The 23832-nt window shown below is 40.6% G+C and overlaps 1 protein-coding gene across 5 annotated transcripts in view; it reads left to right on the top strand.

Annotated features, from left to right (window-relative positions):
* Positions 1-5928: 5928 nt before the first annotated feature.
* TMEM192 (transmembrane protein 192) overlaps positions 5929-23832 on the top strand; it is a 39724-nt gene continuing 21820 nt past the window's right edge. For 2 of the 5 annotated variants that reach the window (XM_063108605.1, XM_063108606.1), the window contains exons 1-4: positions 5929-6037; positions 12771-12917; positions 14045-14309; positions 20815-20949. In XM_063108605.1, the coding sequence (XP_062964675.1) occupies positions 6011-6037; positions 12771-12917; positions 14045-14309; positions 20815-20949 (574 nt within the window). In that variant the 5' untranslated portion in view covers positions 5929-6010. Of the gene's footprint in view, positions 6044-12770; positions 12918-14044; positions 14310-20814; positions 20950-23832 lie in introns of all 5 variants that reach the window. The other 3 variants (XM_063108604.1, XM_063108607.1, XM_063108608.1) reach the window with 3 other exon arrangements.

Raw genomic sequence — 23832 nt, 5'->3', positions numbered from 1 at the left:
CATGTCTGAGAATAGAAAGCTGAAAATGGAAAAGGGCTAACAGGAGATACCAGAGAACTGGGTTGGAGATCAGAACACAGTACTGGAGCATAACTGGGAGACAGCTGAGGTCTGACGGGATTAGTGAGTATAATTTACTCAGTCCATACATATACAGGAATCTGAAGGTGAATCTGAGATCGGTGTTTACAAAGACCAGCCAGAAAGCAAAGAATAGAAACAAGGAAGCACGGGACTTTTCTTATTGAGTTTTTTTTTAGTTTCCCACAATGCCCACCACAGTGTCCCATTTTAAAGAATGAATAAATAAATGAGTGAGTGAGTGCAGAACATGTAGTCAAACTCCAGTTTCCTCATTATTAACAGGTGACTTTGGGCAAGTCATTTAAATTCTCTTACTAATTTTCTCAACAATTGACATAATAATATTGCACAACCCCACCTCTGAGGATTGTAATAGGACCCAAATAGAAATATTATTTAAACATGTGTAAGTGCTTTGTAAATTGTCATGTCCACACAAACACTGTACCTAGAATCCTTCTCGTAGAGAGGCAGAGTATACACACACCCATGTACAAATTCATGTATTATTTGTTTTTGTCTTCCATTTTTTCTCCATTTTAACTCTATGTAACTTAATTTTCACTTATATTAAAGGATAAATCCATCTCTAGCTTATATATTAACAAAGGTGTTGTAAACAACAAATCATTGCACGTTCTAATGTATTTTACCTTTGTCCAAACAATTTCAGATTCAAAAGTTACAAGTTTTTCTAAATACTGGAGAATCAATATAATTATTTTACAAATTGTTGAGGGACACTTTCAAATATTTTTTTAGACCTCAACACACAATTATAAATTGTATTGTGAAAGAAAAATTTTACTTCTTAAACATTTAGAATTTAATTACAAGAGATGTTATTCCAAAATGTTAAAGCCCCATCTTCTGGTTATTTCTGATATAAGAAAATCCTCCCATGACAAATGCTACAGACCAATCCGGCTGGATGCCAGAGCCTATTCCTGGTACTTAGCGTTAGATTAGAATCGGGAATGATTAAATGAGGTCAGCTCCATAATTACTACGTAATAGCCTTGATTTTCACGAAAGCTACAAAATTTATGTTCATCCTGAGTTTCTGTGTTTTCTCTTAAAACTTTCAGAAAAAATTTGGTTTTGGTCTGAAACTTTACATATTTGGTATCTATCCAAAGATAAAATTATTCTTGGAAATGTTAGCAAATTTGCTCTCCCACTTCTGAATTAGTCAGTGAAATAAAAATAAAAATTTTCAGCCTTCAAAAATAAGTGTGTTTTTAAATGTCAGGGTGTGAGATCACGAGAACTTTAGGAGAAAAACCAACAAGGAGGGGGAGGGGCTGGTAACAAGTCTGAAGTTTCATAGGACCTGAGGACTTGTAACAGAGTCATTTGACACCCGAATTTGAAATATTTGGTTACAACTGGATTCTATTTGTGGTACACCATGCTTTGAAAGACAAAAACATTTATGAACCAAATAAATGGAAACTGTAATATTTCCAACTGCTCACAGTATATTTAAATTTCTTTCTAGAAAAAACTTCTAAAAAAATACATAAACCAATTATAATTTGATAGACTAAAATAACAATTGCTTCTTGGCCTTTAGTCGAAGATCAAGTGTGATATACTAAATAACCGTTGACTTACTTTTTTTGTCTGTTCATTGAAAGGGAAATTTGCAGTGACAGGGCTGGCCAATTAGCTCACTTGGTTAGAGCTGGTGCTGATAACACCAAGGTCAAGGGTTACTGGCCAGCTGCCAAAAAAAAAAAGGAAAAAAATTTGTAGTGACGTCTCTCTGAGTATCTAGAAGAGACTTAGCTACAAAGCTTTATCTAAAGCCAGAATTCGGGATATGTGCATTTCTGACATAGGTATAGGAAAGCTAAGAAAATTGTAGAAAAATCTAAGATCAATTCAAAATTTGACTTAAAAGGCAAGTTAAACAAAAAAATAAGTATGATACTGGCCAGCCACACACACACACACACACACAAAATCTATAATAAATCTCAATTAAGCACCCACTGTTTGCACGACTTATACTAGGTGTGGTAGGCTGAATAATAGGACACATTTTGATGTTGGAAAAAGTCAGTGAGATGTTATTAACATTTTAATGTTTGTGATCAGGGCTAAACACTGTGTCTGGAACAATATTGATGGTGACAACTCTTAGAGGAAGGATGGGGCCCCAGACTCAAATCTTCTAATGGTGAACTGTTTGTTTCTGTAGGGGCGGAAAGATATAATACCTTTTCTCCCCATCAGAAGGGTCACGGCTGACACTTCTATAACAAAAGAGAGGTTAACAAAAGAAAAGTGTAATACATTTTTTAAATCCAGGTTTTATGTCACATGGAAGTCTCTGCAAATGAGAACCCAGACTCAGGGAAAACTCTCTATTTTTATGCTTAGATTTGCTGAAGGGTGGACACCTGTGTAGAAATGTGATCAAACAAAGTACGTCAGAGAATTTTTTTATGGCCAGCTCATACACAGAAAGGCAGAGGAATGCTAGAGTAATAGTCCTAGTTTCTATGATCCACCTTGAGGAAGAATTCTAGTTTCTATGGACTGCCATGGGAAAGAAAGTGGAGTGGGAGACCGAAGGACAGGGAATGGGCAGAGAGAGACTGTGCTTCTGAGGCCATTCCAATGTCCTTCAAAGTACTATCTGTGCCAAAGTGCTACACTCTGGGGTATTGTTTTCTGAGCCCCAACAGTAGAAAAACAGATTCTCTACTTCTCTTCTTACTCCTCATAGGTAAACAAACGCAAGAATCTTCACCAAAAGATCTTCAATCATACAAAAATGAGTTGTCAGATGCTTTTATAAATATAATTTCTTTACAGGACTATGCTTACTTAAATTGCTTTGACAATCACTAGTGCATTATATGGGCTGAGATTTTAATAATATTTCCCTCTGATAAGTTTTATAAATTTATAATATATATATATAGGAAATACGTATATAACTTATATTTATAAATTTCTATATATATCATCTGTGCTTGAATAAATAAAAATACATTTGGGGGAGGGTTACATTTTGGATAAAGTACCAGAGAACCATATTCCTGCACCTAAACTGCTGTTTCTACCTGTATTCCCTGACAATGAATATTGATGACTTTTAGTGGCAATTATATACTTTAACTTTTGATTTGGACATACTTAATACGAAATAGCCCCAATTCTTGCATGGCTAAGCCTAAAGAAAATGGTAAGACGAGATCAATCTTGTTCCCCCTCATTCTTCTGAAGAGTCGCCCTTGACTTTCCAGAGAGCGTTTTCTCCCACTCACCCTATTTCCCAGAAGCCAAGGTCTCCTACTGAAGTAAATACCTCCTAGCCTGACAACCTCACTCCCTTGCATCAATCTCCTATAAAACCTTGCAAAGTTAAAAATTCTTTTTTATTTTTTTGGGGGGGCCAGATGGTAAGAGCCTCCAAACCTTTGACCTTGGTGTTATAACACCATGCTGTTATAACACCATGCTGTAACCAGCTGAGCTAACTGGCCATCCCCTAGAATTCTATTTCTTAACACGATTGCTCCCTTCTGGTTTATATTGAGTGATCACAGATTGTCCCTATCCTAAAATTTAAACAAGCCCTTTAGCCTACCAAGTACACTGTCATCTTTTTTCCCCCAAACTTCCTTTATTTTGAAAAATTTCAATCTCCATAAAAAAATTTGCTGTACTATTTGAATAACATATTTTTCAAGTATTATCAAAACATTGAATACACATGTTAATAATGCCTCCATAAATGTGGCAGAAAAAAAGTGACTAATATTTGCTGAGTGCTTTGTAAACACTGTATGAAGAGCATTATATGCTTATTTATTTAATCAAAAATCTCTTTGAAATGAGAACTAGCAGTTCTGTTTTTACAGATAAGAAAACTGAGCCCGAGGGGCCAGCCGGTGGCTCGTGGCTCGGTGCTGACAACACCAACTCAGGGGTTAAGATCCCCTTACTGGTCATCTTTAAAAAAAAAAAAAAAGAAGAAAAAAAAAAGAAAACTGAGCCCTAGAGAACTTACACGAAGTGCCCAATATCACATGCTTAGTAAGATGTGGAATTCAAACCTCCATAACTAATTCTAGAGCCCTGGTCTTAACCAATACACTGTACCTGTTAAAATGCATGTGTTGACATAATAACTAAATGAAATGTGTGAACCTTGATTGGAACCTCATTGGTAGGAGAAAAAAAAAGGTGGCTACAAAAGACATGTGGGGGATAATGTGGAAATTTTTTGCCATAGATTGGTTATTAGTAGATATTTAATTGCTATTAGTTTTCCTGAGTGTGTGATAATAATATTGTGGTTATGTAGAAAAAATACCTTTATTTTTAGGCAATGAAATATCTATGAATTAAGTTTCATAGTGTTCTTGATAACAAAAAAATCTGCTCTGACCAGCTCAGCTAAATTATAGTGCCTTGTGAGATCTGGGATAAGGCAGCAGTTTACATCCATCTATCCTGGAAAACGTTATCATAAGGCCATTTTTACTTAGGAGCAGACATCATAACGCCAGAAAGTCACAAAATAACCTAGAGTCCTCCTGTACCTCTTACCCTAGATCCCTGAATGTAGGGTGTAACCTAGTAACAATCCCAAATCCATACATGTACAACCAATAGAAAAACTGAGCTAGTGATTAGGTGGGCTGTCCTCTCTCTTTCTCTCCATCTCTCCTTTGATTCGTACCCCTTCTTGTGATTATAAAATACTGAGCTCTGCTGGTCCTCTTCAGAGTGCGTTTCTCAGGGTGACTCGTCCTATGCATTTCCTGGTTGCAATCATCATATTGGCTCAATAAATCTTATGCTTTATATGTTTGGCCTTAGTTTCTTTTAGACCAGTAACTTCAACTTACTTTCTAATGGTTCAGTTAAAAAATGTGTGTGAACAAACACACACACAAGTAGCAACTGTGATGTAATATTAACAACTGATAAATCAATGTGAAGGGTACATGGATGATTTTTCAACATTTCTAAAGGCTCGAGAAAGGAAATGCTTATCCACAAAAGGCTGTTGGGAAATAGTTCATAGAATCTCAGGATTACAAGACTTGAAGATGAATGTGGAGTTTTACAGCATCTTCTTCTTTGCTAACGTTTATGTGATTTTATCTTACTAATGTCATAAACAGGATCACAATATATTCAATGCACAAATAAGCATTAAAAAGATCACAGGAAAAGGAAAAAAAAAAGGACGACCAAAAAAAGGACAAATAAACATTAAAAAGTATGAAAGTGTATCAGGTATTCTCTGGGGGCTGGTATTAACAGAAAATTTCACTTTCCTGGTGTGCTTACATTTTTACAATCGTCATCCATTATCGGAAAATTTTTAAAAGTTTTCTTTTATTATTCCATTAAAAGAAACAAAAGCCCTAAAAATTCTGAACTGCTTTGTTTCCCTTTTGTGAAATCTCTGACTATGTCACAGAAATTGGAATCTTTATTCTACTCCTGTCCCTCTACTGGTGGAGCGGCATTTTATCGTGAGTTCTACCTAAGCACAGAGCTGTGTCTGCGACCAAAAAGAGTTAACCTGTTAAGCAAATGGCATCCCCAAAATAATTAAAATCGTGGACTAGGAACGCCCCTTTAACGCCCAAGTCTCTGGCCAAGAGCTGACTCAGCAGCCGTCGCCGGCATCCACAGGCACCTAGGACTGGGGGCGGCGCCGCTGCCCGCTGCCCCGGCCCTCAGGGCGGGAACGCCCCTCCCACAGCCTCGGCCAATTGGGAGCGAGGAGGCGGGGCCTCAGAGCAGCCAAGGGCGGGGCGGACGCCGACGGGGGTGTGTCCGGGGAGGGGCAGGCGGGTCCCAGGAGAGGTGGCGATATTCCTGGGTCCGCGGCACCCGGGGCAGGTGGAGAGGCCAGGCTGGCCGGGGCTTCGGCCTCCGGCGTCAGGAGATGGCGGCGGGAGGCAGGATGGAGGACGTGAGTGTACGGAAGCGGCGGGTGTCTGGCTCCTGAATCGCCTTCTTCCTGAGCTGGGGCGCACGGGGCGGAGACTGAGGGGGAAAAGCCACCCTTAGCAAGCGCGGCTGCAGCCAGAGGGGGCGCCGCCTGCACGGGACCGGCCGGGGGCTCGGGCTTGGGGGAGCAGGCGCCGGGCGGCCGTGGGTCAGCGGCCGGTGGAGCCGGGCAGGGCTCCCGGGTGCCGGGAACATGGGCTCAGGGGTCGCGGGCCGGCGCTCAGCCGACGTGCGGCGCGCGCCTCTGATCCCGGAACTGAGAGCTTCACGTGATGCGCTCCTGGCCTCACAGCCCTTCTTCCCGCAGAGTCTGGGCCCCGGGCCCCTGGGCTCCGCTCGGACGCCCTAGGGCGCTGGGGCCGAAGCTCCCGTCCTTGCGGGGTCCCCTGCCTCGGCTCTGGAGGGCTGTGGATCTGGAGTGACTGCAGTGTTCTAGCCGGACGCCAGCGTCCCACGGGCTGACCTGTCGCTATTATCTCCCGGAAACCCACATTGGAGCAAAACAGTGTCATGTGCTGTTTTGAATTTAGGCATGGTAGGAATGAAAAGGTTTTCAATCTTAGATGGATCCAAACCAGATTACTAAAAAACCCAGTGGCTACAGAATGAAAGCATAATGGCAACATTTTTATTTCTTTGCTGAAGTATATTAAAACATTTTTAGGGGAATCAAGTATTTGTGCGCAGAATTAACTGGGTTGCCCATTGGCACATAATAAAATTCTTGCCCTTGAGAAATGCTAAGTTGGCATTTAAAGTTAACCCAAATTAACGCACTAATTTGGTTAATAAATTAATAGGATTATAGCACGGGGTTCGGATCCCCAAACTGGCCAACCACAAGGAAAAAAAAAATATTGTTATGATCCTATCACTGAATGAAGTGTACCAAGAAAAGCAAAAGACACATGAAACAGGGTTTTAGCACTACAGGAGCTTAGATTATTGCGCAAATAGTTAAATAACCATATAGTTAATATGATTAGATAAGTAAATAGCCACAGGTAATCTTTTTTTTTTTTTTTTAAAGATGACCGGTAAGGGGATCTTAACCCTGGCCTTGGTGTTATCAGCACCACACTCCCAAGTGAGCCATGGGCTGGGCCTTAGCCATAGTTAATCTTGATGAAATAAAGATCAGTTTCTAATGATAAGACTGAAAATTTCTATTTTCTAGCTCAGTTGGTTAGAGTGCCATGTTATAACACCAAGGTCAAGGGTTCAGATCCCCATACTGTCCAGCCCCCCCCCCCCCAAATTTTTTTTCAGTTGAGAAAATGGAAAACTAACTGTAAGACATGGAAGTAGATTTGAGACTCATATATTTAAAGATAAATCCATTGTTTCTGAATTTTTAAAGGTGAGATCCATGAACTGACAATTTACGGAAAAAAACGAGTATCTGAGAAGAAAATGAGAGACTCTTAGAAAAACACATGCAGTAAATGCTTCTTGGTTGGGGCTGCCCCAGGTTTCTTGGATCTGTAGCTTTTGGCTTAGGATGAGTGCCGTCCTAGAAATCTGTTTTGCACCAAACAATTGGATGTTAATGTTTCTTCAACAATTACATGCTTAAATCACTGTGGATCTCAGTAAATCACCTGCTTTTGGTATTTTGTAGATAGTCTTTCTAGCATTCAGTAAAAAGCTAAAAATTAAGGACCATGTTATTAGGACCAGACACTTAAATGAGTTAAGAGTCAATGGCTGTGTATTAGTTAGGGTTCGTTGTTTGCAAGCAGTGAAACCAGCTCTGTGTGAAGGGATTTATTTGAAAGGAAATAGGGTGAATGTATACCAAGGCCTCTGAAAGAAACCAAACGGGCAGCTCAAAGGATCTAAGTGACAGGAGTCCTTTCGGTGTCTACCCTGAAATGAATCTGTCTCAACCATGGTCTTTCTTTCCTTTGCTGCTCATGGAGAGAGTTGGATTGGCCTTTTTTTTTTTTTTTTTTTTTTTCCATGATCACCCCTAGGCCAGCAGAGAGTGACGGGTATAGAAGGATGTTCCCACTATCAGAGGTAGACAGTGGATCCCCAGAGGAATAGAGTTAATATCACAAAAGAAAAGGGAAAAGATACCATGCTGGCAAAAACAACAGATATCTTCTACAGGTATTAATATAGTTATTAGTAGCAGAAATGTAGAAATCATTTGGATACAGGAGTCCTCGTCCCCTCACCCTTCACTTGCATATGGTCAGTTAACAGAATGACGAGGTGCTGTCTGTATGGTTATACTACATATATTCTATAGAATTCAGTGGACAGTATATTTGATACAGCCACCAAATACTAGTAAGTGACACAGAAAAGTCCCCAACCCCTTCAGTGTAGTGCAGAAAAACAAAAGATATACACATAAAAAAGGAAACAATATCAGGCAGCATAAGAAACACTCCAAATGAATATTATGGGCAGTATGTTTTTTAGGACTTTAAAGTAGAAAGAAAACACTTAGTGGGACAAGTTTTATAGAGAACATAAGTTGTGGTTGGGACCGTGAAAGATGAGTTGAATGCTGAAAAAGATAAGAGAGGATATTTGTAGGGCACTATAGAAAGCTCATTCGAGCCAGAGGAGAAGATGCATGAAAGTGATGTTGTGGGCGATGAAGTAGAGGATTGTCTTACAGTTAACGTTTTGCTAGCTTTGTTTAAATCTTCCCAGATCCCAGGGGTTTATTTGGGCAGTCTTTCATCACTCAACAGGTTTTTTTTGTTTTGTTTTGTTGTTTTGTAGTTTGCAGGAACAGGGTCGAACCCTGGACCTTGGTGTTATCAGCGCCACTCTAACCAACTGAGCTCACTGGCCAACCCTCAACACACATACTGAGCACCTGTTACGTATCAGGTGTTAAAACTACAAAGAATATGAGTCCCTGCCCTTGTGATGCACACTTTCTTCCAACAATTTCAATACCATGTGCTTAGTATTAAGAGTAATAATAGAGATGTATGAGAATTCAGTAGGGACTTCTGTTACCAGCCAAGATGAAGTAACTGGGACTATATCTACCTTTCTGCTTGAAACAACCAAAAAACTAGATTAAATATATGATACAACACTTTTTGAGATATTGGACATCAGGAAATGAGGGACAGTAGTCTCAGAGATGGGAAACCCTATCATTGCCGCAACTTATCACCTTGAGAGAGTTTGCAGGCAGTGTCAAGAAAGGAGATGGCAAGATGGAGCTGAAGGCTGGGGAGACCAAGGCAACTAGGGTTCACAGGACAGAATTCCCAGAGATGGGGGAGCTGCAAAGAGGGAGAACGCTGGAGATCTGGAGAGAATCCCCTGGTGCCCCGGTGTATTCAGCAGAGTCCTGAGCAGAGTGTGAGAAAACTCCTGGAGGCCTTAAAAAGAACCATCCAAAAGGATTAGAAGGAAAAGTTTTCCAGGCAGGATAAGGAATTGTGCCTATTCCACCCACCAACCAGACTGGAAACCTCATAATTCACAGGGCATTTAGGTAGAGTACTCAGAAAGTTCTTGCCTCCATAGTAGGAAGTAATTAGCCTTAGACTGACCATGGGCTATGGCCCATCTAATTCTTAAACACAAGTCCAAAAAGGTCAGACTGTTTCTAAATAACTACATCCCAGAACAAAGCTCAGGAATATTTATAGGAACACAAAAATGTCCAGCACCCAAACAGGTAAATCTTGCAATGTCTGCCATCCAGTCAAAACTGTGCTGGGTCTGGGATGCGGGAAAGATATCACAGAGAAGGCTGCATTTTTGCTGTGACAGGCATGTGACAGGTAGGGAAGAATAAGTAGAATAAGTTGAAAGGGCTTTATAAGAGATGAGTATAATGAGCAGTCAGCACCAGGAGGAAGGGAAATAGTGAGAGGCAAATCCCGAAAAGTGGCCTGTAAAGCAGATAGCCAGACTAAGGATTGGGACTTTGTCCTGAGGATAATGGCGAGACACCGAAGGTTTTTAAGGAAAGAAATACGGATGCTTGTATTGAAAGAACTCTTGACAACAGTGAGAGAGGTTGCTGAGGCCTGGAGCCTGGAAGATACTAGCAAAAGGCCATGAGAAATGCTGAGGGCCTGGACTTAGAGTAGACAGGAAAGAACAGGTTTAGGAGTTAGAATGGTAATGCTCATATGACGAGTGTGTTGTTTGTTTGGGGTGCTATAACAAAATACTTGGGCTGGGTAATCTATAAATAGAAATCTATTGCTGTCAGTTCTGGAGGCTGGAAAGTCCAAGATCAAGGTGCCAGCCGATTCAGGAAATCCAAGGTCAAGGTGTCACAGCCCTGGTGAGGGCTCATTCTCTGCTTCGAAGATTGTGCCTTCTCAGTGTGTCCTCACATGGAGAAATGAGGAGAGCTCATTCAGGCCTCCTTCCTAAGGGTGCTAATCCCATTTGTGAGAGTGGAGACCTCATGACTTAATCACTTCCCAAAGGCCCCACCTCTTAATACTATTACATTGGGTATTAGGTTCCAACATACCAATTTTGGAAGACACCGATATTGAGACCATAGCAGGAAGCAAGTGAAAAGCAAGAGTTAATAAAGAGAAAATAGTGACTAATATTTATTGATTGCTCACTCTGTGCCAGGTAGTGTTCTAAGCACTTTTCTGCATAGTAACCCATTTAATCTTCCCAACAAAGCTATGAAGCAGGAACTATTATCAGTCTCCTTTTATGCATGAGGATACTGAGGCATGGATAGGTGAAGCAAGTTGCCTTCAGCTAGTAAGCAGTAGAACTTATATTTGAACCACCAGGCAGTTTGCCTTAGGAGCCTGCCCTTAACCACAGCTCTTACTGTGTCCTCGTAATCTTTCCTGATTAGCCCAGGTCTTTGATGATGCCCATAGTTGAGTTAGGGAACACTGCAAAGACAGTTTGGGGACATTCATTCATTCATTCATCCATCAAGTGTTCATTGAGTGACCACCATGAGACAGTGTTGGGTGCTAGGATTACAAAGACAAGTAAGAGGGGAGTCAGTGGGTCCAATGAGGTCTAGTGGGGAAGAGGTAGTCAGAAGCCCATCACTAGGGACTGGCCCGTGGCTCACTCAGGAGAGTGTAGTGCTGATAACACCAAGGCCACGGGTTCGGATCCTATATAGGGATGGCCAGTTAGCTCTCTTGTGAGAGCGTGGTGCTGACAACACCAAGTCAAGAGTTAAGATCCCCTTACCGGTCATCTTTAAAAAAAAAAAAAAGCCCATCACGGGTCAGTATGATAGAAGAGTTGAGCACAGCCCTTTCACAAGATGGTGCCTAAGGCGAAGGAGGAAGCTCCTGCCCATGCCAAAGCCAAAGCCAAAGCTTTAAAGACCAAGAAGGCAGTGCTGAAAGGCATCCAAAGCCACAAAAAAAGATCCACACATCACCCACCTTCTGGCGGCCCAAGACACTGCGGCTCTGGAGGGGACTCAAATATCCTGAGAAGAGCACCCCCAGGAGGAACAAGCTTGACCACTGTGCCATCATCAAGGTCCCCCCGACCACTGCATCTGCCATGAAGAAGACAGAAGACAACAACACACTTGTGTACATTGTGGATGTCAAGGCCAATGAGCACCAGATCCAACAAGCTGTGAAGAAGCTCTGTGACACTGATGTGGCCAAGGTCAACACCCTGATCAGCCCTGATGGAGTGAAGATGGCATATGTTCGACTGGCTCCTGACTATGACGCTTTGAATGTTGCCAACAAAGTTAGAATCATCTAAACTAAGTCCAGATGGTTAATTCCAAATATACAACTTTTTTCACCATAAGAAAAAAGCAAAAAACAGAAGTGAGCACAAAGGCTTTGAAAGACATAGAGGGCTGGCATGATCCAGATCTGGGGTGTCCAGGATGGCCACTTGGTGGGAATTGCTCCATTTGGGCACAGAAGGATGCACAGACACTAGCTAAGAGAAGAGCTGTCCAGGCTTAGACATCTGCTAACAGAGCTTGAGGCAGAGGGGTGTTGAGAACAGAAATAACCAGAATTGTTCCATAAGTAGAAACCTGTCTATGGCTTTGAATTAAAAGTTGCAGAGCAGCGTTGAATGCCTGAGATTGGAAATTGAGGAGCCCAGCCCAGATGTGGCTCATGACCCAGACTACCGTATTTATCTTTGCAGTCTTAGCACCCAGAGCTATTCCTTACACCACTTGTTCCACTCTCTACGCTCTTCCACAATGAAGAGCCCTTATTGTCTGTATCAAAATCCTATTCTTAGGCTTCCCTTTTCCCCATGAAATCTTCATGTCCATCTCATTCTATGCAATGAGCTCACTAAAATTTGTTACATCATCCGTGCTTTTCATTTGCTGATTTATTATGTGCTTCCCTAAAGTGTTCCATGCATGGTATTCTATTGTGTATTCTTGTACAAGAGTATTTTTTAAAAGTTTGTGGAAAAATAGTTAAAAGATAATACAAATTTTTCCATGAATGTTTTGAAGTACCTTTTATTACTTTTTTTTGTGAAATGCAGAAAAAATTGAGTTAAGGTTTCCCGTACCTATTTTAATATTGTTGTTTTCACCCGAGTAGTTATCTAGAGGAGGGTAATTCTTAAAAATGGCCTCAAGTAGAGAATGTGTTCTTTCCTCTAACTTGTATAATTGTTTTAAAAGCTTTATAGTTTAGTAGATTAGTCTTGGAAACAGAACCCAGCAAGTGGGGATTATAGCTTGCTTCTGTTTTTGCGTGCCCCAGGGTTCCTTAGATATCACCCAGAGCATTGAAGACGACCCACTTCTGGATGCCCACCTTCTCCCACATCACTCGTTACAAGCTCATTTTCGACCTAGATTCCATCCTCTTCCTACGGTCATCATAGCAAATCTTCTCTTGTTTATACATGTAAGTTTGCCGAGAGAAAAGGATCCATCTGGAGGTGATGCTCTTAAAAATAGATAAGCTCTTCAGAGGGCAATTGGGCTGTATCTAACATTTAAAATGTCCTATTTTTTTTTTTTTTTTAAAGATGACTGGTAAGGGGACCTGAACTCTTGACTTGGTGTTGTCAGCACCACGCTCTCCCAAGTGAGCTAACCGGCCATCCCTATATGGGATCCGAACCCATGGCCTTGGTGTTAACAACACCACACTCTCCCAAGTGAGCCACGGGCTGGCCCTAAGAATTTGCATTTCTAACAAATTCTCAGGTGATGCTGATGCTGCTAGTCTGGAAACCACACTTTGAGAACCAATGCTCTACAACTTATTTCTTTTAATTTTAATGTATCATGGACATCTGTTCAAACCAATACAGAGATTTAGTTTATTCTTTTGTAGCTGCATAATATTCTGTAATATGGGTGGATGTGTCTTAATTTATTCAGACATTCTACAATGGATAGACACATACGATATTTGGGCAATTTTTAATTTTTTGTGAATATGGAAAATACTGCAGTAAGTATTTGAATCTCTATATTGTAGGTACTAATACGTGTACTTCTGAGGATTAGAATCCTTAAAGTAGCATGTCTGGTTCATATATTTCCAAATTATTCCCCAAAAGCAATTCCCAGTCCAGTTAGCAATCTATGGGAATGCCTGTTTGCCCACATTCTGGCACCATTATTTAAATTTTATCAATCTAATTAGATAGTTATTCCTGTACTCCTAAAATAAACTTTCTAAAACCATGATTTTTATTAGTTACCTTTGAGGTGTTAAATTAACCTTTTTTAACTCTTTCATAAAGGAGAGGTGGGCAGGAAATTGTTAAACATTAGTGGTCATCTCTGTTAGATGGGATTTGGGGTGATTTTTATTTTCTTATCTGATTTTTTCCCAAGTTTTCTGCAAATTTTTATAACTTGTTTAAAAATTTTGTAAAAATAACTTTAAAATGTTTTAAAACTCATTTATGAAAATAGGATAGTGAAAGTCATAGGTATGAGAATATGTGCTGGAATGGTGATCATTATTTCCTAATTTCTAATATTGAACATTATTCCTGCTGCTTTTCTTTCCACCAGGTTGTGTTTGTTGTTTTAGCATTTTTAACAGGTGTGCTTTGTTCTTACCCTGATCCAAATGAGGACAAGTGCCCAGGAAACTACACCAACCCACTGAAAGTTCAGACGGTCATAATCCTTGGAAAAGTTATTTTGTGGATTCTGCATTTACTTCTTGAACGCTACATTCAGTATCACCACAGCAAAGTAAGAAACCGAGGCTATAACCTGATCTACCGATCTACAAGGCACCTTAAAAGACTTTCACTAACGGTACACTCCACTGGTAAGCCCCTTATCTCTCAGCTTGTCTGTGGCTTGCTTGAATGGCAAAAATGACAGCAAACAGAAAATGTGAGGTTTGATTTTATAATCAAATATATTATCTCATTTTTGTGAGAGTGATGTGTGCTGTGGCCACTAAAATTCAGATCACCTTAATGTCTTGAAGCTTTTCTTATAATATATAGAGCCTTAATTTTCATTTGAAATCTGTATTTGTTATGAAAATGGTGTTTATGTATCCCTGTGTGAAATGTAGAATTTCCCCCCTTTTTGGTATTAAGGAGATGGAAATGCTGTTGGTATTTACTGTTTCTGAGGATAAGAAGAGGGATTTTCTTTTTTTTTTTAAATGAAGCTCAGTACTTTTCCTGTAGTAGGAGGTAAGTTTCTAGTAAAGAGGGACTGTGATGTAATAAGATGCATTATACAAAGTGGATAACTTGAAAAACACACCTGTCCTAACTTATGAAGGCAAGATCCAGAAGGTCCATACAGGACTTAGAATGCAGGAGTGCCTCCTTTTTGTTATTGTTGCAGAGGCTTAATGGAATGAAATTGAACTTCAATAGGTAATTAAATAACTTTGGTATATTAAATAATTTAATGTTAAAGTTTCTACCTTTAAAAAAAACCCTCTTATTCAATTTGAGTCTAGAATAAATCTTTAAAAATTTTGAATCCACATGAGAAATTATTTTTTTCCCTGAAAACACAACTCTACAGAATTTCTTATTTTTATTTTTCTTGTCTATTCTCTTAGTGCTTTTCCTTTTTTTTTCTTGGCAGTGGGCTGGTATAGGGATCAAATCATAGTGCATTTTCTTAAAGGGCAAGCTGTAAATTCATTCTTGAGAGAAGTTCTCAGTGGAAACTGAAGGGTCATGGTATGGCAGAGAGAGAAGCATTTTATACAGACAAATGATCTTGAGGGGGCAACATTTATTGCTCCCTACTTCTTTTGAGGACGAAGTTCGTGTTTATTAAGTTGTTGATGTGTAGCACTCTTTTTTGGCCAGAAGATGTCACTATCACACAAAGATAAAAGCAGAAGCTTATTTTTTTATGGTCTGTGACCAAAATAGTACTTAGTTTCTCTCTGGAGCAGATATCACCAGTTTGAAGAAAAAAATAAAGAAAAAAAAAAGATAGTTTCTCAAGTGATGGTCTGGAAACAGTATTTTTGAGTCCCACAAAGAGATTGTTTGATCTTTTACCTTTCTAAAATCTGCCTTTCAATTATTATTATTATTATTTTTTGGTGGGGGAGGGAGCTGGTGCAGGGGTTGAACCCCGGACCTTAGTGTTCTCGGCACACTCTTAACTGAGCAACAGGCCAGCCCCTGCCTTTCAAATTCTTTTTAATCCAGGGTTTGATCCCTGTACTGGATAGCCACCAAAATAAAAAAAAAACAGATTCTTTTTCATCATGTGACCCTTAATCATGATCTGTTTCTAAACAATTGGACCTTTAGTTTAATCACAGATGTCATCAATTTTATGTTGTTCACGTAAGGTCTCAGGAAATCAGAGGGATCAGGGCAGGTATTTATCTTGTTTCTATTTTAAGTTTTTTTTTTTTTTTTCTTATTTGGAAAAAAATAAATATCTATGGGGATAAAGAAACTTTCAGCCAATTAGAAGAGTGTAACCATTCTTCTTTCACATGTGATAGTACTGTTGATATTGATTAACTTCATCCTGATACTTTTCATTATTTTCTAGAGGAGGAATTTATTTTTGGGCGGAGATGGGAGAAGGGGCATTACTTTCCTCCTAAGTATTCAGAAATATTTACCTGATTTGTCTGTTTTCCTTCCTTAGATCCAAATATATTTTTGAATTCTATTAAGTACTATTAGTTAAATAGCAAGTTGCACATATATATATTTTTTCCCATTGAAATGAAAACTTGTCCCTTTACTGAAAAACAGTAATTTTCATTCTGTCAGATGGGTCCAGACAAGAAGTGTTCCTCTCTGAGGCCTGGATGGGAAAGTGAATCCAGAGATTAAGGACATGCAAAAGTACAGTTTGAGGGAACTCCTCTGGAAGGTAAATTCTGGAAGGAAAACTTACTTATAAATAAGTAAGAATTGTTCCAGTCAGAATTGTAGGACCTGAGAGTGCAGTGATGGCTTTCTGCGTACCCTTAGCTGTCATGGGCCCCACCTGCCTTGTAGAAGTGCTGCTGGCATCCTCACTGATATCTGGGCCTGGTGCTCTTGGCGCAGTGAGGCAGAGGGACTAGGTATCTTGCTATGGATTGCAAAGCATCTGACTATAAGTCTGCAGTGGAGTTGCTTAGAGGAGGGGCTGCTGGCATGTTCCTGGAATCATGATATTTTCCATTATACCAGAATTATGGTTATAATTATAATAATTATAATGACATTTACCACTTATTGAATATCTACTCAGGCGTTGTTCATTTCTTCCTACCATGACCCTGTGTGATCAGTATTATTTCCCCAGTTTTATTGTGGAGGAGTTTGGGGCTCTGGGTGAGATTAAGGATTTGTTCCCAAGAGGCGATAGATCCTACATTGGTGCCCAGCCCTCGTGGCTCTCAAAGCTCATGTGTCTGGTCATTATACTGTCTCCCCAGCTTTGTTTCTTCCAAGTGTTTTTAATGAATAGCATGTATTGTATTCACTTTTAGAATCTTTTATAAATGGCAAGTGGAATAAAACAAGAAACATTTAGGCCATGTCTATTTAGGCTATGTCTTTTAATGGTTATAAAACCCAAAACTGGCCATGTATTGTCATGTAGGAAGTTTCTGTTGAGCCCTGAGAGAGTAAACAGGTAGCAGACAAGCTGGAGTGAGCTGGGAGGGCCCTAAACCCTGATGGATGAAGCTGAAGAGATCAGCCAGGGCCAGATCAGGAGAGATACCGAAAGGTTTAGGCTGGGGGAGCCATTGAAAGCTCATCAAATCTCACCGTTCAACACTTGGCTTTTTGTTTTTTTAAAGATGACTGGTAAGGGCCGAGCCCGTGGCGCACTTGGTAGAGTGCTGCGCTGGGAGCGCGACGACGCTCCCGCCGCGGGTTCGGATCCTATATAGGACTGACCGGTGCACTCACTGGCTGAGTGCCGGTCACGAAAAAAACGACAAAAAAAAAAAAAAAAAAAAGATGACCGGTAAGGGGATCTTAACTCTTGACTTGGTGTTGTCAGCACCACACTCACCCAGTGAGCAAACCGGCCATCCCTATATGGGATCCGAACCCGTGGCCTTGGTATTATCAGCACCGCACTCTCCCGAGTGAGCCACGGGCCGGGGGGCCCCCCCCCCTTTTTTTTAATAAAAGATGACCTATAAGGCAATCTTAACCCTTGATTTAGCGTTATCAGCGCCAGGCTCTCTCCCAAGTGAGCCATGGGCCGGCCCTGTTCAAGAGTTTTTATACAACTTTAATTCCACCTTCCCTGAGGTTGGTGGGTGGGGCTGAAAGTTTCAGTTCTTTAATCCCTGGGTCTTCCTGGTGACCAGCCCCATCCTGAGGCTAGGGAGGGTCTCCACCCTGCGTCACCTCATCAGCATAAACTCTAATGTGGCGCTAAGGCTTGTTATGAATCATAAAACACTTGTATCACTTAGGAAATTCCAAGAGTTTTTGGAGCTCTGTACAAAAACCAAATATTATAACTGTTGTGTCTCAGAACAGGTTATCTCAGAATGGCACCTTGTTATGTTGCAAACTTTGAACTAAAGGAAATGGGAAGGCCTTACAAACAAGGTCTCTCTGACCTGCTCTCCTGTCTCTTACCTCTCTCTCTCACGAGACAGTCATAGCAGCCAGAGTTCCTCATTCCCAAGACAGGTCATGGAAACTAGAACTCCTTTCCCCAAAAGCAAGCCATAAAAACCTAGAAAAATCACTCTCTCCTTTCTCCTTTCTCCCTTGAAGACCCTCATTCCAGGAGGTGCCTCCATGGGGGTGGAGAAGGAATGCCGTACAGAGAGGACAGAAGAATCTGAGCGATAGGCCTTGCTGGATTGCACCCCCATCAGTCTATTACTATTGTTACAGGGGCCACTCAGCTCCTGGCTAAGGCTCCCCAAAATTTGATACCAGGAATACAGGTCTGGCTGCCTGTCCCCATTTTTGAAAAGCATCCCACTCAAAAGTCAACGTTGGTGAAAATGGAAGTCAGCTTTTATGCAGGAATACTGTGCCCTGATCTCTCCAGTAAACCTGAAGGAGAATGACCAAGCAAAAGCCATCTGAAAGATCAGATCTACTGAGGGGTTTTTGAAGAGGGGCTGGAACACGTGAACTGAAAAGCAGGAGGGAGGGGCACGTGAGCAGTGAGGGCTTCATGCAAGATCTCAGGTGCAAAGTTTCTGCAAGACCCTATCCGGTTTCTGCTCCTGTCTTTGTTGTTATCTCATGGTCCTGCTGGAGGGGTGGAATCAGTGTAGGCTGGTTCCCCTTGGGTAGTACGTGCAAGTCTGCAACTCCAGGCTGACTGGAGAACAACTTTACATTCATGTAAATAAAGTCATCTTGCCCCATAACCAAGGTTTAAAAACCATGGGAAAAGAGGAAACTCAGAAATACATGCCAGGAAAAAACTTTTAAAAATTTGCCTACGGCCTGTGTGGTTTTAGTTCCCAACATGGCTTCAGCCCTGCTCACTCCAACACTATTAGATCATACAAGGGTACTTTGAAAGGTGTGTGGAAGAATAGTGTTACCTACAGACCAGGCGTGGCTTGCCCTCTCGCACCAACAAATGACTTGAAAGTCCAAAAGTTGGTGCAAGAATTGGAAGGTTTATTCAGATTACCAGTACTCAACTAAATGTCTAACCATGCAAACAAAGAGAAAAGAGGGTAGTAGGATCCAGTTTATCTTAGTCCCCACTGGCTGGGCCAACCTATTCCACTGATACAGTAATTGATAAAAGCAGTTCTCCCCACCGTTGTCACCACAAAGAAAAGTACCAACTAGAGACTAGATTTAAATCAGAGAAACAAAGCATAGCCGGGAGCCCTCCGAGGTGCACCTACACCGTAGCAGAAACAATCCAACCAAACAGCAGAAGAGGGCTCAGAAAATCAGAAAAAGGTAAACAGAATTTTAGTGGCTTTCAGACTTCCCTGCACTGTGTGGCGTGGGAACGAATCCCCACCAGTCTCATGCATTCCCCATCGGGGGAACCTGCCCAAGCATGATCTTCACGGTGCAGGGCTGGCTTCCCACCTGTGCTAGTCACCTGTCAGGGCAAGCCACTGCCAGCCAGAGGGAGCAGCTGAGAGGAGTTCAAGCTGTAGTTGTCTGGCAGTCACTTTAAAGAGGAAGAAAATGGGGGAAAGGAGAGTAAAAGAGAATAAAGCATTGCCTTCTCAGAATTTAGGCCAGGGACTCCGGGAGAGACTTACCAGCAGCAGAGACATGGGAGCAAAGTAGTCCCAGGGGCCACTTGCCTCTTGCAGCTAGAATCTTCTCTGGTGCGCAAAGCTTTCCAGTTTTTGCCAGTGACTAAATTAGGCTCTTGGATTCCAAAGTCACAGAAATGAACAGTGTACCCAGCAGTAAAGCAAGCCGTGCTTGATTAAAAGAGGAGATAGACTTATGCACAAGGGGGGTAGTGACAGTAAAGCTAGACCCCCGAGGGGAGCTGTTCAGGGTCTTTTAGAGTTAAGGGGTACAGGCCAGCGTCACTGGAGGTGGTCCATTCTGTTCTTCCTGGCTGCATCATGGGTGCCTGCTCAGTAGGTCCAAGATGGCAGTGGTGTTCATCACTGTCACCCCAGGAGGGTCATTGTAGCGGTCACCTTGAAGCTTTGTGTGCAGGTGGAAATTCCTAAAGGGGGCTTAATCTGTAACTTAATTTTTACAAGTATGGTAAACAAGCCTTGGGGAGGGGTTTTGTACAGCAGTAAACATCTGTTTCCTCTCTTTTCTCAGTCTTTTTATCATGGGGTAATCATTTGCCCTGGGGGTCTCATGACTGAGGAGTGGAAAAGTAACAAAGTGTCCTCTGCAGGGAAAATGGGGTCAGTTTGGTTCACTCTTTTTCATTCTATTGAAACAGAATTTGGTTCACTGTGTTTCATTCTAGTGAAAGAGAATAAGGCCTGCTCTGTTTTAATAGAATGAAACGATGATACGGATCTTTCCTTGAACTTTTCCAAGTATCCTCATGTCCTTTTGTCCAATCACATTTCTACACAGTTGTCCATTCTTCATGCAACCTCAGCATAAAACAGTTTTCCCTAAGTCTTTGGGTATTCATTCTGAAGGCTCCAAGTCATGTACAACTTTAAATTAAGTACGTTTAATATGCTTTTTCTTGTTAACTTGTCTTTTGTTGTAGGAGCGACCCTTATGAAGGGTGGGGAAGTCCACACCTTTCCACCCCTACACAAGGAAAGCTTCTCCTATCACTCTTATGACTCGGGAGATTAGAAGCGTCTTAGGAGCTCTGTGGCAGGAACCAGAGGAAGACCAAATTCGTTGTTGTCTTACACACTTTTACGTTTCTCCTCTCAGGCAACACAGTGTTGCTCCTCGTACTGTGCGTGCAGCACTCCTTTCCTGAGCCCAGCAGATTGTACCTTGACCTCATTCTGGCCATCCTGGCCCTGGAACTGATCTGTTCCCTGATATGTCTGCTCATTTACACAGGTGAGAATTACAAATAGGCTGTTCTTATAAAGACCGTTGGCTGCTTCCTTTTCTGCCAGTTGGAAGCATGGCCCGTTATCTTAGTGATGAGGACGTTTACCTATGTGACTGAGAACCTACTTAGCACCTGTATCTCTCATTGCTGACCACATCTAGACTTCTCTGATTTCAAACCACCAGGAAGATACACCACCAGCAGTGAGTCACTTTTTGGGGGGTGATGGGGGGCGGCTGGTTGGTCTGAGGATCCAAACCCTTGACCTTGGTGTTGTTATTAACACTGCACTCTAACCAGCTGAACTAACCCGCCGGCCAGTGAGTCACTTTTCTAAGTGTGTGCCATCAATAAATTTGTGTCAACTGAAGTAAAGCCTTATCATTAAAAAAAAAAAGAAAACTTTTGTATCCCCAAAGGCAACTGAAATGTAAGTTTGGCATTTAAAATTAAAAATACAAAATAAGTAAATAAATAGCTAAAATACAGATGCAAAACTGTATTTAGCCCAAACTTGCTTTGAGGTAAAGCATTTAGGAATCCACTTCTTTCTAAGTTTAGAGCTGTCTGAGGGTTTGTCGGTCTTTCTGTCTGTCTCTCTCTGAAAACACTCAGTGGTAAAATTAAGTAGACTTCTGATATGGTAAGATGAAAAATAGTATGGAAGGATACTTTCACAGAAAAAATTCAAGCCCTGGAGAAATCTAGGTTTTATTTTTGCTGCAATATTAACAGGCAGTAAAATCTGTCCATGACAGCAGCTAACTTGATGGCGTTAAGCTGAAAGTTGTTTTGTGACAATGAATGGTATAACCATTTTGAAAGAAATAATTTCTCTGGTTTTCAAGGAAGAAGTCATGTGGGTCTCAGGTTGTGCTGTATTTTACTAACTTTTTGCGTGTCTCCTTGAGGCCAGGAGGAGGGTATGTATAACATGAATGGAACAACTAGTTTGTAGATGTGAATGATGACACAATCTTAGTCAACTTGTAAGTTTCTCTGTATTTGTCAACAGCAGCCAAATAGGTATAGGATTATATTTGCACCTCACTTTTAAAAAAGATGCATACCACCCAACTAACTTTACAGAACAGAATGACTTTAATTTTAGTTTCTTCTTTTTGGGTGGCCGGCCAGTACAGTGATCTGAACCCTTGACGTTGGTGTTATCAGCACCACACTCTAACCAAGTGAGCTAACCAGCTGGCCAAAATTCAGTTTTGTTTTGTTTTGTTTTCTTGAGACTTTAATTTTAAAGTAAGGTTAATTTTTCAGTATCTAGGAAATGGCTCAGTACTTCAGTAAAGTGACCCATGTATCAGAAATGAATATTGAATTATCTTGTTGGTTGAGGTCAGTTCCGTTCTGTGACATATCATATCTATTCAGTGCTATAAATTGGGGTTATAATTTGGATTTGAGTATAGAATTCAATTAGCATGGTACTTTATAGTGTCTGCACATCTTTTATAATGTATTGTAGTGGGTGCTAGCCTTCAGTAAAGTATCATGTGGATATTTTTTTATTTTTTATTTTTTATTTTTTTGGTGGCTGGCTGGTATAGGGATCCTAACCCTTTGACCTTGGTGTTACAACTCCATGCTCTAACCAACTGAGCCAGCTGGCCAGGCCTCATGTGGATACTTTTTAAAAAGTATTTCTGTAATACCTACATAATGCTTTGTGTTGTAGAAGGAGGTGACAACTGTATTCCAAAGATCATGTGAATGTCATCATGGAAATAAGGGGAATTAATACTATTATATGTAGTCTAAGGGCTGGCTGGTTTATAGTTGGTGAAAGCACAGTGCAGATAACACCAAGGTCAGGGGTTCTATCCCCTCACTGGCCATGCCACCAAAAATAAAACAAACAAACAAAAAATGTAGTCCAAGATTTATTTCTCTAGGATTTACTCTACTAATTTTAAATGATTTTCTGTAGCATTTTAAATTAATTATACTATAAACAAGATAGGTAATAGTTAAAAACAAAAAAGCAAAAACCTGAGACCATTTAAAAGAAGGCAGAGAAAGCAAATGTTCTAAGAGTCCTGAGAGGAACTAATTTTTACAGTTGGGCACAAATATATTAGTTACATGACACCTAAACTTGAATAAAACCAGAAACTTTCCTTGATTATGTAGCATTTATTTAATCCATTGTCTTCCTAAAGTAAAAAGATTGCTTTAGTCTATAGTCACAGTAAAAGACTTAGAAGTGTATTAATTTTTAAAGGTTCTATTTGAATAAAATATACCATTAAAAATTATCTTTTTATTTATGTATATATATTTATTTGGGTGGGTGGCTGGTACACAGATCGAACCGTGGACCTTGGTGTGATCAACACCACACTATAACCAACTGAGCTAACCTGCCAGCCCCCAAAATTGTTTTTTTAAATCTCAAATTGAAGGGGCTCACAGCTCAGTTATAGAGTGCAGCCTTATAGCCCCAAGGTCATGGGTGCAGATCCCCATACTGGCCAGCCACCAAAAAAAAAAAAAAAAATCTCAAATTGATATCCTTCTACTTTAAGAACACCTAGTTATTTGTAACTCAGACTTGCAAAATAAGTAGATGATTTACATAGGAAAGGTTTATAATTATTATAAATTTACTTAGTGCAGGGTTTCTACAAATACTGAGTTTCTTTAGAAGGTTTAAGTATGACTAGTTTTCTTGTGCCTTTGAAGGTACTATAGGCTCTGACAGGAGAAAAATTAGAGAGTAGCTTCCAGGGACAAATGTTGCTTTTGCTCAGTATGTCACAGAACATTTAAGGTTGGTTCCCTGATATATGCATTTTTCTTCTTTCTCTATACTAATACTTTTTTTTAATGATAGCTAGTTTGGTAATGTTAGTAGAAACTCTTTAGGATAT

The sequence above is a fragment of the Cynocephalus volans genome, chromosome 9, assembly GCF_027409185.1.
Source record: "Cynocephalus volans isolate mCynVol1 chromosome 9, mCynVol1.pri, whole genome shotgun sequence".
Classification (NCBI taxonomy): domain Eukaryota; kingdom Metazoa; phylum Chordata; class Mammalia; order Dermoptera; family Cynocephalidae; genus Cynocephalus; species Cynocephalus volans.
The sequence above is the reverse complement of the archived record's forward strand: the minus strand, read 5'-3'. Positions and strand labels throughout refer to the sequence as shown.